The following is a 16,440-nucleotide window of genomic DNA, read 5'->3' on the forward strand; positions in this document are numbered from 1 at the left end:
CTCTCCAGTTCTCAATGACCTCTCAAAGATGATGGACAGTGGCCTAGCAATAACATCTGCCAGCTCCCTCATCATTGGTGGTTTCATCACATCGGGGCCCATGGATTTGTGGGATTTAAGCTTGCCTAAATGATCTCTAATGCGATGCTCCCCAAATATGGAATTTCCAAAATATTTATAGTATCTTTTACTATGCTTTTACTATGCTCATCAAATTAGACACATTGTTTTGTTAAACTGAACCAAGAAGTCAATCAAATGAAGGAGTGAACAGGTCTAGACAACACTAGAAAAACAGGAACATTGATTTTTTTGGGGGGGTTAGCATTTCCTTGATGTAACATGTGACCTGTGCAAACTCTTTTCTTCCTAATACCATACTGGCAGGCAGAAGTAACTTATTTCAACAAACAATAAAACAGGGAAGAACAAGGAAGTTAATAGGCAAATAAAACACATGAAAAGATGCTGCATCAAATTTCCTTCATTCATGCCAAAGATAGCATTCTTTTTAAAGCAGGGTCAGATTTGTAGAGTGCCAGAGGTGTAGAGCCATAATTTTACTAATTTAACTACTGGTATAAGTTCTGCCACAAGAATTACTGAAAGCTGAAGATTTCAGTTTCCAATGCAAGTTCTTTTTGGCTGAAAGTATCTTGAAAACCTAGTATATTAGGTTGACAGGTTGAAAAAAACTGAAGGAGGAAGCAACATGTTATATTTCTACCTGCTATTGCTTTAATTTCCTGAAAGGTAAGAATCATCCAGTACGTAAACTGGTAACTTTTTTTTACTGCAGATTATTGAAGTCTTCCCAAACATTCTTTTAAATTGGTAATCATGGCACCTCAACTCAACCTTTCACTGACTTTAGCGTATTACTAAAAAACATCAAGCCCCACCACAGAGGGCGCATACACACACACATGCACACACCACAGAATCAGTAAGGTTGGAAGGGACCTCCAGAGATCATCTAGTCCAACCTCCCTGCTCAAGCAGGGTCACCTACAGCATGTTAGACAGGGTTGCATCCACACGGGCCTTGAAGATCTCCAGAGAAGGAGACTCCACAGCCTCTCTGGGCAACCTGTGCCAGTGCTCTGTCGCTCTCACAGGGATGAAATTCCTCCTCACCTTCAGGCAGAACTTCCTGTGCTTCAATTTCTGCCCATTGCCTCTTGTCCTGTTGCATGGGACAACTGAAAAGAATTTGTCCCCGTCCCCTTGACACTCTTCCTTCAAGTACTTGTACACATTGATAAGGTCCCCCCTCAGTTTGGCCCCCCAGTCTAAACAGGCCCAGCTCTCACAGCTGTTCCTCATAGGGCAGGTGCTCCAGCCCTCTGATCATCCTGGTAGCCCTATGCTGGACTCTCTCCAGTAGTTCCATGTCTCTCTTGTCCTGGGGAGCCCAGAACTGGACACAGCACTCGAGATGAGGCCTCCCCAGGGCTGAGTAGAGGGGCAGGATCACCTCCCTCCACCTGCTGGCAACAGTCTTCGTAATGCACCGCAGGAGACCATCAGCCTTCTTGGCCACAAGGGCACATTATTGACTCACGGTCAATTTGTCATCCACCAGCACTAGCACGAGGTTTTTTACAATCTCGTTCCCTAACGACACAAAGCCTTTTAGGCAAAGCTGCATTTTGTAACTTCAGTCCTTGTGCTTAAGTAAATGAAATCCAGTGATCCAGTGGAGGGCCGGAGGAAGGAGAAGGGCCCCGAGAACGGCTCCATCGAGGCCCCTCTCTCGCCTCCAGGCGCTGCCCTCCTGCCGCTCGCCGGCCACGCAGACCCGCGATCGCCTCACGGCAGCTCTGCCGAGCGCCCCCGCGCCCGTAACGGCTTCGCCGCCGCCACCTCCTAACGGCTCCCCGCACACCACCGCCCCGCCCCCGCGCCGCCCCGCCCCCTGGGGTGGGCCCCGTCCGCCGCTATCCCGGCGTCCCCGGCGCGCGGCGCCCCTCAGCCAAGATGGCGGCGCCCAGGCTGCGGTGGCGCTGCGGCCGGGCGGCGGGGCTGTGGGGCGGCTTGCGGCGGTTGCACCAGGAGGCGCAGCGGGCGGGGAGCGCCAAGGGCCTGCTGGCGGAGCAGTGCGAGCGCGGCCTCTTCCAGGAAGTGTTCCCGGCGCAGAGCGCGGAGGAGCAGCTGCCGGGCCTGCTGGCGCCGGGCCGGCCGCCGCTGACGGCCTACTGCGGCTTCGACCCCACGGCGGACTCGCTGCACGTGGGCCACCTGCTGGCCGTCATGGCGCTGCTGCACTTCCAGCGCGCCGGCCACAACGTCATCGCCGTGGTGGGCGGAGCCACGGCGCTGCTCGGCGACCCCAGCGGGCGCGCCAAGGCGCGGGAGCCGCTGGCGGCGGCGCGGGTGCGCGCGCATGCGCGGGCGCTGCGCGCCGGCCTGCAGCGCCTCTTCGACAACCACCGGCAGCTGTTCTGGGCGGGCGGCGCGGCGCTGGGCCGCGCCGAGCTGCTCGACAACGCCGAGTGGCTGGGCCGGCAGCCGCTGCTCGACTTCGTGTGCGGCGCCGGCGGGCGGCTCCGCATGGGCACGCTGCTGAGCCGGCAGGGCTGCCAGGCGCGGCTGCGCAGCGCCGAGGGCATGAGCCTCGCCGAGTTCCTCTACCCGGCGCTGCAGGCCTACGACTTCCTCCACCTCCACCGCCACCACGGCTGCCGCGTCCAGCTGGGCGGCGCCGACCAGATGGGCAACATCATGTCCGGCTACGAGCTCATCACCAGGTAGGGGCGGCGGGGAGCGCGGGACGGGCCGGCCCGGGGGGGGGCTGTGGCCTGGGAGAAGCCGTTGCCGTGTGGGGAAGCAGCCCTGGGACCCCCAGAGCGGCGTCGAGTTGGCGGCGTCGAGTTGGCGGCGTCGAGTTGGCGGCGTCGAGTTGGCGGCGTCGAGTTGGCGGCGTCGAGTTGGCGGCGTCGAGTTGGCGGCGTCGAGTTGGCGGCGTCGAGTTGGCGGCGTCGAGTTGGCGGCGTCGAGTTGGCGGCCTCGAGTTGGCGGCCTCGAGTTGGCGGCCTCGAGTTGGCGGCCTCGAGTTGGCGGCCTCGAGTTGGCGGCCTCGAGTTGGCGGCCTCGAGTTGGCGGCCTCGAGTTGGCCGCTTTCCCGGGCTCGCCCTGCAGTACACCTGCAGAACGAGGGCCTGTCAGTGTGCAGGCGCCAGATGCCGGCCTGATGCTGGCCCTGCTGCAACTGCGGGTGTACCCAAGCCTGCCCTGTTGGAAAGTGGCCGGGCTCGAACGAAGCTGTCCCTGGTGTAGCTGCTGGCATTTCTGTAACGAGTATGAGCAGCTCTCAAACAACAGTGAGCTTCCTACTTGCCGCACGTCACTGATGTGCTGTAGAGCTGCGCTGCTGCTAGCTGTTGGGCTCAGGTGGGGACGTGTCACCTGGGAGCGCTCAGGGCTTTGTGAGCCTATCTCAGAGACAAGAGAGTGCTGACTGCGCTCTGTAAATGTAGTCTGGACATCGGAGTTGCTAACTCTGTGGGACCTTATATTGACAGTCCTTAAAACGGCAAGAGCAGAAGTTGCCCTGCAGAGAGTTAGTATTAGCTTAAATTGTGGGATTTGTGGGGAAAAAGAGCATTTGGTGTTTTGTTTGTGAACTTTATGCATGCATTTTGGCCATGCTTTAAGTTTTTTTCCATTAGGAGTTAACAATTTGGATTTTTTTAATCAAACACCATATTTTCTATTGGTAAAAGCATTCTAGTGTAATCACATCTAAGTAAAGGTAGTTGTGTATAAGTAAAGACGCTAATGGAACCTGCTGATGACAAGCTTTTGCCCAAATTTGGTAGAAGTTTTACAGCATTCACAGAGGGAAACAAACCAAGGAGAGAGTACATGGGAATGCTTCTACTTCACTTGGTTCTTGCAAGATGTTAAGAGAATCAGCACAGAAGGAAAACATTACAAGTATCCCAACCACACAAGCAGCTTCCGTTAGTGCTCAGAGCCCAAGAAGAAAAGACACTTGCTTTTGCTAGTGCTTGTGAAACTACTTGAAGTATTTATACATCTTTGTTACACACAAAAGAACCTAAATTTTTAAGTTGAAGCTTTTTTCCTGAAAAAGCTTCCCTTCTCCATTCCCTTTCCCTAAAAAAGCTTTCCCTTCTCAAGACAGTATTTTGGCTTTTTTTATTTTTTTACTGGTGTTATTTCATTGCTTTATATAAAGAATAGAATACTCTTACAGAATGCTTAAGTTTTACTTAAGCTTACCAAGACCTGGGTTAACATGTGATTCTTCTCAGGGTGACAGGAGAAGATGTGTTTGGAATTACCGTACCTCTTATTACCAGTACCACTGGAGATAAACTGGGAAAGACTGCTGGTAATGCAGTTTGGCTGAACAGAGATAAGACTTCCCCATTTGAGCTGTATCAGTTTTTTGTCAGACAACAAGATAACATAGTTGAAAAGTAAGTAGTTGCTCTTCATCTTGCTTTTTGTTGTTTGTATAAAACTTGCTTGTAACTGTTCCATGCAGATATGTGCAACATGAGGTCATGTAATTAGTATCATTTCCAACAGCACCATGCAGAAGTAAATGTTAACAATAATTATATTTAACGTTCTTGTTAAATAAACAAGCATGACTGGTATATTCAGAAATACAGAGAGTAGTAGAACCTGTTTCCATGCAGGCATATGCATCAAATTAGTATTCAGGTATGAGTAAAGCATAATAAATCTTAGTCTGCTAGTGACTGAAATTCATATAGCTGGTCAAATCAGTAATCACCTGCACCTCTTCAAAGATAGTTTGAATTGGCACCCTGGGCTGTAGTTTAGTAGTGTAACTGTAGTATTTGCATATGAAAACTTCTTAAGTAATTGTGCCCAACTGTGGACAAACATACCACCTATTTCTATTTTTTTCTCTTTCCTCAGATAATAATGCAATGTAAGTCGCACAGTTAAGTATCAATAGAAAAAAAAAAATAGATGATGGGAGCACTTATTACGTAAATGACCAAAAGTACTAACGCAGTAAAACCTTAGGGCTGTGTAAGTTCTTTTCAAAATAGAAATGATTTGCAACATCTTGACTATACTTGATATTTGAGGGTTTTATTGAAGTGATCTGTACCTATACCTAATCTTGGCACATGGAAGCAAAGGCTTTTTCACATTCTTATCTGCCACTTGCTATTATAATGGCAAGTGGATTGATTTGCAAAGCAAATAGCATGAGACTGAAGTGCGGCAAAACTTGAAGGATGTTCAGCTGTAGCTGAACCACACTTATTTTTTAGGACATGTTGTAATACATATGAAAAAAAAAAATCCTAAATAGCCATTTCTCAGGGTAGGACAGGTCCAGAAATGCTTTGGATTCATTTTACTGTCTCTGAATCCAAGTCAGCCAGACACAACACTTGTATTCTCACTGAGCAATCTAAAAATACTAAAATTGTATCATGAAAACATGAAGGGCTAGCAAAAATATGAGAAATACCATGTGATGCATTACCTTCATTGATGGCTAATCTCCATGCTGGAATGCCAGCAACAGGGCTGAAAATAAACAACTAATAGCTTTATTCAAGGTAGTATGTTAGTGTTTTCTTAAAAAAAAATGTTTAATATCAAGTCAAATTTGAGTATTCATAATCCTCAAACATATATACTTGCCTTTCACACTGTGATCTCTTTCATAATTCAGTTAACTTTCTCCAAGGCTTATTCCCCAAAATTTAAAACTTAAATTCTGCATCCGTAGCACCTTTCAGCAGAGGTATATGGGTACTTTACACTGAAATGTTCCATTAAAAGCTTTCAGATTTTATAATAGTAAAGGTACTTTTTTTTTTTTTTTTATAATAAACTGCATTAATGACTGCACACTTGTTACTAGACCATTAAAGTGGGCTCCGTCGTAAAAAGTATGCTTGTGATATGCACATCTAAATGCTTGGTTATCCTGAATAATCTGCCTGTTGAGATACTCATTGTCATTACGTAGTGTGCTTCTGTACCATAATCACCACAGAATGGCAGTGGTACTTTGCTTTAGCATATTGTATAAATACTATATAATACAGAACTCCATTAATGGACGAGAGTTGCAGTAAGATCTGAAAAGTAAGCAATTCAATGAGAAAAGCAAGCTCTTGATTGCAAGGTAAGTGGCATTTGGCACTTCATGAAAGTGTTTGGCACTTCTACATTATTTTCAAAGACATTATGCTTGAGAGAATATTAAATAAAACACAAGGTACGTATTAAGCTGAAGTACTTGGGAACAGAGAGTTGTTAGAAACTAGAATACCTGCAGTACAGATTTCATGAAGTGTTTAAGAATCATTTTAGTCTAGTTAATGAAGTTTGAATGACAATTAAATCTAAGGTATATGTCTGTAAAGATAGGTATGACAGTTGTATAGACAAAATAATTTCTTCCCTGCTTGTAGATACTTGAAACTCTTCACCTTCCTTCCTCTCGAGGAGATTGACCACATCATGGAAATGCATGCTAAAGAACCTGAAAAATGGGGCCCTCAGAAACGACTTGCTGCAGAAGTAACTAAGCTTGTTCATGGTAGAGAGGGGCTGGAATCTGCTAAAAGGTGAAGTTTGATTTACCGAGCACTTTTATTTCAAATTTTTTTATGGTAATTATCCATAGCTTTGGGGGGAGCGTTTTCATGGAGTTAATTGGTTTTCAGCTGTTACAAGAGAAAAATGTAATAATTCCATAGACTTAAAGGAATATTAATGAGTAAAATTTGCATATAATAAAATGTTCACTGGGTGGTATGTGTAACGCTTAAGTACCCTTGGCACTGCATGTACCTTTCAAAGAAGTTGGGGAGGGAAAATCCTTTGTTTCATCTGACTAGTTGAACTGCATTTTGTGTGAAGGTAAGACTAGAACTGTATTTTGAATGATTATACTTCTTGTTTCCACAGGTGTACTAAAGCCCTTTATTACAGCAGTGTGGAGGCATTAGAAGCTATGTCTGACCAAGAGTTACAGGAACTTTTTAGACAAGCTCCTTTTGCTGAACTGATGCTTGAACCTGGAATGAATGTGCTCGACTTGTGTCGCAAAGCAAATGCTATTCCAAATGGACCTAGTGGGTATGCTGTCACTTGTGATTTTTACTTATATTTCACTTATGGAGTGGTGTGTTGTCAAAAGTTTTTTTTAAAAAAAAAAAACAGAACAACCAGTTAACTAGTGCTAAAGAAGAGGAGGCAGTAGGTCTAGGCCTCATTCCATTTTGAAGTGGAAGGGTAGGATATGGTAGTCACTTGTACCTTAGTTGTAAAATCTACAGTTGATGAAGGTACAGGCAGTAATAGTATAAGTTTCCTTGTATTCTCTGCCTCTCAGAAGAATGGGAGTGGCAGAGGCTAAGGTTGATTCCAGTCACTTTTTACATGGACTGAATTAGGATCCAACCAAAAAACGTTGAAATAACTCTTAACTGAACTTTGGATACCTTGCAGCAATACAGTTTCCTCTTGCAGTTACTACAGTTACTATTGTGTGTGTTTTTGTTCTTTTTTTTAAGGTACCAGAAAATTACAGATGGTGGAGTTTCAATAAATGGGATTCGAGAAACTAATCCTGAGACTGTTCTTATTGTTGGACAGCATATTCTCAAGAATGGAGTATCATTGCTTAGGATTGGAAAGAAAAATTACTACATTATAAAATGGCTCCAGTTGTGACAACAGGATATCTCCTTAAAATGAGGTATCATTTCAGCTCTATTGCCTGAAGATGTACTTGCAGATGTTTCTATACAGTGTACTGTATACAGCGGCGTACTGTGTACTGCGTACAGTGTGCTGCATACAGTGTACAACTCACAAAAACTGCCTAATACCATATGGTAGTTTTTCTTAAAATGCAAGAACCAAAATAGACTGAAGGGGTTCAAATAAAGGCAGCTAAGATTCTGAAGATGTATGACTTCATGTTTTAATTGTGACAGCAAGTAAATTATCAGACTTTCTAAATACTGAATTAGAAAGTTAGTAATAAATAGAAGTTCTTACCAGATTTTTCCATCTGCTGCACCTCAAGATTCCTCCAGTATAGATCGTGCTTCATTCGTGTAGCCCTCAAACTGCAATCATCATTAAAAGCTGCACAATCTACATGATGGCTGTTGCATCTGCATTTGCATTTTTCTATTAGAATTATTATTTTAACAATTCAGTTTTTTTTATTGAAAACATTTAAAGTCAGTCCAGTGGCTATGAATGTCAGCTGTTACCTGTGAAGAATAGCCAGACTTGAGTGACAGTTTTGTTCTGTCCACTAGGAAATGGTAAGGTACAGAACTATCTAAAAGCAAAAAGGAGCAGCTGGAATTGTTATGGTAATAGGCACAACTAAAATGCAGAACTGGAATGTTGTCATGTGCAACTCTTGGATCTTTTTATCTTGCATGGAAGTTATGCCACTGAAGAGACTCCAGATGCTCTGTGTTATTCAAAGCACCATTCATAAGAGAGTATGCACAAGAAAATGAAAAGATTTAATTTAAAGTCAAAGATGTAGACTTTCTTCCTATCTTAAAAAACTCTCTGCCTTGCAAGAAAAAAAAAAAAAAAAAAAACAATAATCCCATAATCCACAGCAAGATGAGCAAAAGCATACTAGAAACCAGTATTTCTTACAGATGCTATATGTGCCACTTCCACTTGGACTTCATCCTAACAGAGAAACCTGTGGATAAGGATAATCAACATAATTTTCTGAATAGGTTTGGCTTTGAGCAAGTTGTGAAAGATTCACAGTGTATGGGTAGATTGGTTAAGCCCTAATAAGTGAGTTTCTGACTGGCTATGTATGGGGCATAAAAGCTTTCCAGCCTTGGTAGAGTAGTACAGAGCAAGACCAATTTTTGAAATGTAAGGAGTATATAGATTTACATCAAGGCTGCCGAGACTTTCAAAGCTTAAATCAGCCTCGTTGAACTCCTTTTATGCCTTCTGTGTGCTTACTGTGACTTACTTACAGTATGGGTGCTGTTTGCTCTGCTTCTTCAGTCCTGCAAACTGTACTATCTGAAATAATTAAAAAAGGTGCATCCTAGCATTGGCTCTGTAGGCTCTACAGTAAGTTGCAAGATGATAGTGTTACACCCAAAGATTTGAAGCAAGTACATGAAAGCTTTTATGATTTTCAGTGTTTAGGAGTAGGTATGCTATGGGTAAAGAACAATGGAAGGGAATTGTGGCCAGAAAATATAGGAGGGGAGCTATATAGTGTTTTTGCAACTAAAAAGTCAGCCCCTTCAGATAGGCCAATATGTAAAATCAGTATCTCTTCAGAAAAGAGCAGAGAAAATGTGCCTAATGCTTAAGGCATATCTAACATTTCTGATCATTGGCCTGATTTTTCTGGTAAAGAGAGCATGCACTTGAGAAGGTGGTAGTACTTCAAGAGCCAGTGGAATAATGTCTACATTTAAAGGCCCTGTTGCTTTATTGTTTTGCTCTGAAACACCCTTCATTACCAGCCTGTAGAGCTGCTTACACCCCCTGAAATCAAGTGAGCAGGGAGTACAGTACACTCCTGGGCTCTAATCCCATGATAAATATTAAGATGGGGTTGGGTTGCTTAGACAGGGTTGGGTTGCTTACAGCCAGGTCACCCGAACAAGAAAAAATCCCCTCCCTGTGGTTACCAAAACTTGTTCTGAGTACAAGCCCAAGCTCCACTTACTTATAACAAGGCTTGTTATATGACTGCTACATTAATAGCACAATAACATAGCAGTGGCCCAGCTCCCTCAGCATGTTTGTTTTATCAGTCTCCCTGCCCCAGGGCAAGCAGGAGTGAAACACTTATCTGATTTGAGAGAATTGCTTTGGGCCTTGGCTGCAGTGTTGTTTTCAAGGCCTAAGGTAATCCTCACTCATCATAGGCCAATGAGAATGATTACCTGGTTCCTGAAATCTAGGACAGTAAAAATTTCACAGTAGTGAAATCTCCCACAGTAGTGGGAGAGGCCCTAATCTCATGTTAGAATTAGTCATCATATTTCAGCTGGTTTAAAACCAACCTAACTATGAAAAAAAAGGAAAAAATTAGCAACTCAAGAATGCACATCTAAATTTGGAGGGAATTTGTTTCAGAGTTTGTTTTTTCATCTGTTTACTTAGGATAACTTGATGCTAGCTTTATCTTGAAGATTTCAGTGGTAATAAGTTATAGTAGCTCTTTATGTATCGTTTCTTCCTCCTTCCATTATAGGCATTATGTTTCAGTAGCTCACTGTATGGAGCTAATAGTATTAATTTCAGTCTTTAGACTTACTTACCTGCTCAACACTAAGGATAGTGAGATACCTCTTATTCTCTGCTTTTATTTAACTTTATATATAAAGTACTCAAGTCAATCTTACCTTAAAAAAACAAACAAGAAAAAACTCCACTATGTATCTTGTCAGCTTTCAAGACCAGTTGTGTTACTTGTTATTTTGCCTTATGGTCCTGCATTAACAATCAGTTATCCTAGAGAAAGCATGCAGAGAAAAATCACAACCTTAATGGGAGAAGGGCAGAAATAAAACTAATTCAAGAAATCTCTTTTCCCAGAAGTTAATCCACTTCAACTGTTTTATCGCCTTGCTCCTTCAATGATAGAAGCGTTTGTTAAAGCATGCCAAGGGAGAACAAAATACACCAGCACACAACCATGTTAAGCATTAAGAAAATACAACAAATCAGATTTGCCAGTTACTTTCCAGTTGCAGGAAGTACATGCTTATGAGTAGAAGCCTTATTTTTCATGTCTGATCTCTCCTGCCTTTTTCCTCTCCAAAAGATCCCACCAGTCAGCTCAATGAATGAGACAAAGTCTGCTCTCATGAAGTCCATGCAGCAAGAAGGGAGTGAACACAGAAACTCAGACTCACTGATGCAGAAGAGCCGTGAGATTTGAGTCATTTGTTCAGATTGTTAATTGTTGCAATTCTTATATTTCATGTGTTATTAAAATGATAATAGACTTGTACTGGCTGCAACAAATTTCAAGTCATTTTATAAGAATCTGTTGCCATTTCTCAAATCTACTTTTAGCTTTATGATCATTCTATGGAGCCAACATATACCCACAAAATATCCACAAGAAACTTCAGTTTTGTTAAAGCATTAGTACCCATTTCAATAAAGTATTAAAATGATTTTATTTATTTTATTTTTACAAATACACACAGACACACACACAGGGTATTAAGTAAGTTCTTTATACAAGGTTTTTAATAAGATTCAACTCCAAGAAATTTACTCTGTGCATCCTTCTGACCAACCCTTAGCAATACAAACCTTTTCCTGACTCTTTCCAAAGGGAAAACTGGACACAACCACCATTTTTCATGGACTGTCTATAGGCTGTCTCTACAAGGCATTATGCCTAAGTGATAGAACAGTTAAGCCAGAATCAAGGCTGATTGAAAATCTAATATTATTTCTTAGGCTAGTATACCCCCAAAACCAGTATGGTTGATGATCATTGAAAGACATAACCCATTCAAATGTAAACAAGCAGAAATTAATATTACTATTTCAGTATTTAATATGGCTAGAAGTGTGGTTCAGAAGTGCAAAACAATTATTTTGTGCCAGAGATTGTTCTTTTTAATGTTTGTACAGTGTCTAGGGAGAGTTCAAACTAGAGGACGTGAACATGAACACAATTGTTGTAGCTAACAGAAGCTGCTCTCAAGGCTGCTTTCAAGCAGTGATTAACTTCATAAAGCTATCACAATGAAGAGGTAAATGGGCATGCAGCAAGTAAGCTATCTGAGCATAAAACACCTTCACTAGTTCAAAAGTGTAACTAACTACTTTGGCATAAAACCATATTCAGTTGGCCTACTCTGTCTTGCTCTTATACTTTCAAGGAAGAATCGCCCAACTCTGCTTTCAAAACAAAGAGTTTGACTGTCTACAAGTTACAAAAGTATACGCATTTGAGAACTTAAGTATCTACTGAAAACACTAGATAGCAGCTTGTTCTCATAGCTAGGATGTTAACAGTGAGAAAGAAAAATTATTCGAGAATTCAATCCCTGTTACCAGCAGGGTCACAGCAGAGAGGTAGCTTGTTCTCCTTGCTGTATTCCATAAAGCAGGAACTTGAGCTTGCAGTATATCTGATCTAGGATCTCTCAAAGCCAGTCCTCCCCAAAATAAAAAGCAAGTTTTACTTACGTTTTTTATGTCTGCTTTAGAAATCTATTTGAGAATATAGTGTTGAAGCACAGACACTTCCAAATCCCATATATTCCACTGTAAAAGTGAAATTTGAGATTAACTACTAAAACACCCAAGAAATTTATTGGCAAGCTATGTTTGAGCGCTCAGTATTACTTTTTATTTACAGGTGTACCACACACACTTCAGGTAATGTCAAACATTTATTAATCTAAACATTTGGCTACAGAGGTTATTCTCCCCCATAGCTGTATGTTTCACAAGATAGCAAGTTTTTTCTTCAGATTAGCTGAAAGTTGTTCATTGATGACAAAAGTACTAGGTTGAAATTAATCAGGTGGACTAGGAGAGATTTGTAAGCAAGCAAGCTAATCTACCAGAATTTACTCAGTTGCTGTCTTCATTACACTTTTTTTCCCATCGTTCCTCCATCATTTCTTCTAATGATGGCAGCAACAGTAGTATTAAGGATTTTAGTCGAATTCTAGACTACGCACTGTTTAAAAACTGTTAATAGCCACCAGCAGCCTGTCTGCACTATTACTTACTCCACCATAAAAGAACTGTGTAGAATCACAGGAGGGGCAAGTGCAAATGTAAGGCTGTAGAAATACAGTTAATTATTCCATAAACTTTTAAGAGTGTATATTCCTGCCACCTGAACTACAAGTCATTTCAAAGCTCTATTTCTGGGATAATTAATTTTGCATATTATATATTTATTTAATAAAAGGATTGTTACAGCATGTATTTTTAAAGATTTGCATTGAGGATGACAAATTAATTTCTTGGCACTTACACATCAAATTTAAAATTTTGGTGAAACAAAAGTAACATTTCAAAAAACAAATTAATATTTTGGAAATTTCACGTGACATTACACAGTTGGTCACTACTTGCAAGAGTTTAAAGGGAACTTGTGCATTATGAAGAAGCATTTTATAACTTTACAAGTCACCACATTCCTTGACAATACTGTTTGTTGACTGACATTTGGAAATTAAAAACTTAGGCAGCAGTTCACTTATTGAGAGTTCTGCCATGTTAAAAACATTTTCTTAGATGTCAAAAGCGCAGTAAAGATGTTAGGTGGATTCCAGCTAGAAATTAAATGCTTTTGACAAAAAACTAAAAACTTTTGCTGTTGATCAAAATTGATTTGAAAACTGGCTTGCACTTCTGACTTTGCTACTGTCACATTTCCTAAATTTCAGAGGGTAGTATCTCTGGACAAGATGCGAGAACTTAAAATTACTTCCGTTACAGTCATTGTATGTGATTCATACCCTGTGAATTTTTAGACTTTAAATAAATAAATAAATAAAAAAACAGGTATTTCTGTCTTGCATAAATTCTTTCAAATAATGTATAAACTAACCAAAAATCACATCTGTGAAACTTAACTCCCAGGGCATATACTGGTGCCAAACTGAAGATTACTGTGGCAAGAACAGATTCTGAAACAGACGTTCTTGGAAACTGGAACCTTAACAGCTTTTAAATTTTTAGTCTTTAGCAGCTTAGAAAAGGCATTCCATTTCTGTTAACTGATGAAATGGGGAAGGAATTGAATATGGGAATAAAAACCTCACTATACTGGCCTGATTTACTAAGAGCAAGCCATGGATGTTAACAGCAGTGTTTTATTTTTCATGCAAGTTGTGTTAAAAGTTAGAATATCAGCAACACCATAACATTTTTACTTCATACAAAAAAAATAAGTGTGTGTGAAAAATACATGCAAGTGTGCTGGAATTTGAATAAATTTTAATTCATAAAAATTTAAATGTTTACGCTTTAAAGATTACTGTGATCACTATTTACCTGTATGAATTAAAATCGTAAGAAAATAATGAATTCATCAACTTAATTTCCAACCTAACATTTCCTAATTATAAACAAAATGGATTGTCTTCAAAAAAGAAAGAAAAGCAGACAGCACTATAAAATTTGCTAAAAAGTAACTGTAATCACTGGTAAAAATTCCAGCCCCACAGACTCTGTCATACACCCCAAAATCAGAAAAAAAAGTTATGGGGAGCACCTTTTGCCAGGTCAACTTCATCTGTTTTTTAAAGAAACACTATCCCGTAACGGTTTTGAAATTCATTTTTATTTTTCAATTCTACCAGAACAAATTTACTAGTGGATGGTCCAGGCGCTTGGTCCCGGGAGAGAGGGAGGGGAAGGTGTTCTTGCACCTGATTATCTTCCCCAACATTTATACACAAGCTCCAGTGCACGTTAATAACTTTGTACCCACTCTGTAGTAGGCTCTTACTTCTCTGCAACCTCCAGGCCATTTTATCCTAGCTGAAACCCCATTAAATGAAGTTCAAAGTTTTGTCCATAGTTTAAACATTCTGCAAAAAATGGGGACACACATATATAGTAATATGGTAGACATCTCTACTGTGCTATAAAATTGAGATCTCCATCTGCCATAGTGCATGCAATATATTCAGGAAGGAAAATACGTGGTGCTCTCTTCTCTTCACAGTATTTAAACTTCTATTGTAAAAGCAGCTTAAACTATGCCACAAGACTACACTGTCCATCTTAACCACAGGCAATCTGTTTAGCAAGTCAGGCACTGGAAATTTAATGTTTTTTTCCCAAGTTCAAATGAGACTGTCAGTGAGACAGTAGACTTGGTCTGCTTTAATTTGCACCAGAAAGCTGGTAAGGAAACATTTAGAGCCATTTATTATGTGGATTAAATATTACTTATTTTGCAAAATACAGCATATTTTTCTGTTTGCAAATCAAACCGTCCTTACATGAACAGATTTATATAGCTGCAGTACACAGATAAGAGTTCATAAATAAAAATTCTACTCCGTATACCATGCCTCGCAATTTTCAAGTCAATGTATCCTCCAATCCAGATAAATAGTGTGACTGGTACAGACTTCACCAAAGATGTGTCTCACGAATCTCTGCAATGATCTGACTGGCTCGCTGCAGGGCCTGCACACAGAAAGTCAGAAAAGGTTATCTGACCTTTCCAAAGGGATTTCTCAAGAAATAAGATCAGCACCCTAGGAATTGCAATGTTAAAATTTAAAGCAAAGCTTATCTTTTTCATTGTGAAATGAGTGGCTACAACCAGCAACAACACTGATAAACAATTCTGAAATCTTCCTTCTGCAGAAAATTATGCAAGTTAAAAATACTACAAGACAAAAAGTGGTGGTAAAACTGTAGCATACCTGCTATTAAATCACTTGTCTAGAGAGAGAAGAACCAGAAATAAATTGAAAACAGAACTTCTGGTTAAAAGCAAAAAGAGCTCAACTCATTATTTTCAGCAATTTTTACATATTCCGTGTTTCCAATCACATGTATGTTTGTCTCAACATTCTGTATCTATGACTACTTTTTCAGTGAACTGAACTGGCCTTTCACAGGCAGTCTTTTCTGTGTGCTTCAATCCAAAGCACATACTTCAGCGGCTGTGGCAGGTTCTGACATACCTCAAAACTATACAGATGTATACAGCAGTCTGCACAACAGAACCCCAAAATTCCCGGTATTTGGACTATAGTATTGAACAGAAACATCAGCTATAGGCCAGTTGGCCCTTATATTGCATTTAAGGCACCCAATCTGAATCACCCAAAAGAGAACTGCAGAATACTTAGAGGGAAGCTAGGTAAGAGCTAATGATTAAAACCAAATGTGTCAGTGAAAAGAATGTCAGATTAGAGCTTCTGCTTTACTCCCAAAATAGTTAACCCTTCCCTTCCTGACACAAATGCACATCATTCAATACTTTCTGCTCACATACTGTTTTTATTTCCTCCAGTATAGAGAAATAATATACAAGCATTAAAACAAAACACTCTCCCCCCCCACACACACACACAGCATAGAAGGAATGCAAGTCTGTCAAAATCCAACATTTATATCATGGTTTCGATTTAATTAACTGGTTTTATGAGCTCTTGATTTTTTAATACCTTTAGCATGTCAGCTGCCTCTTTTCTGCGCTGTGCCATGTCCTCCGATTCGGTCAGAAGGTCATCCAACAACAAGGATTTATATAGCTGTCCTACCAGCTCACTCTGGAGAGTGTCTTTCACATGGTTCACCAGAAAATGCATCACTGCCTTTGGCACACTGCAAGCATATCAAGATTGTTTCTTCAAAAACTAAAAAGCAGCTCTGCTCTAGATTGAAAAATGTATGGTGTGATCATGCAGCTACATAGAATTAGACTCAGAC

General features: G+C 40.9%; 2 protein-coding genes across 3 annotated transcripts in view; one reads left to right on the plus strand and one right to left on the minus strand.

Moving 5' to 3' along the window:
* The first annotated feature begins 1,976 nt into the window (after positions 1-1,976).
* YARS2 (tyrosyl-tRNA synthetase 2) lies at positions 1,977-13,544 on the plus strand. Its single transcript, XM_062590085.1, has 6 exons — positions 1,977-2,750; positions 4,281-4,448; positions 6,444-6,599; positions 6,943-7,113; positions 7,551-7,735; positions 10,823-13,544. Exons 1-5 carry the CDS (start codon positions 1,981-1,983, stop codon positions 7,708-7,710), a joined length of 1,425 nt encoding a protein of 474 aa, XP_062446069.1. The 5' UTR covers positions 1,977-1,980; the 3' UTR covers positions 7,711-7,735; positions 10,823-13,544.
* Positions 13,545-14,304: 760 nt separating this feature from the next.
* DNM1L (dynamin 1 like) overlaps positions 14,305-16,440 on the minus strand; it is a 38,154-nt gene continuing 36,018 nt past the window's right edge. For both annotated transcript variants that reach the window (XM_062590070.1, XM_062590061.1), the window contains 2 exons: positions 16,176-16,335; positions 14,305-15,183 (listed from right to left, as the gene is read on the minus strand). In XM_062590070.1, the coding sequence (XP_062446054.1) occupies positions 15,127-15,183; positions 16,176-16,335 (217 nt within the window). In that variant the 3' untranslated portion in view covers positions 14,305-15,126. The remainder of the gene's footprint in view (positions 15,184-16,175; positions 16,336-16,440) is intronic.

The sequence above is a fragment of the Rhea pennata genome, chromosome 1 (assembly GCF_028389875.1).
Source record: "Rhea pennata isolate bPtePen1 chromosome 1, bPtePen1.pri, whole genome shotgun sequence".
NCBI classification, from domain to species: Eukaryota; Metazoa; Chordata; class Aves; order Rheiformes; family Rheidae; genus Rhea; species Rhea pennata.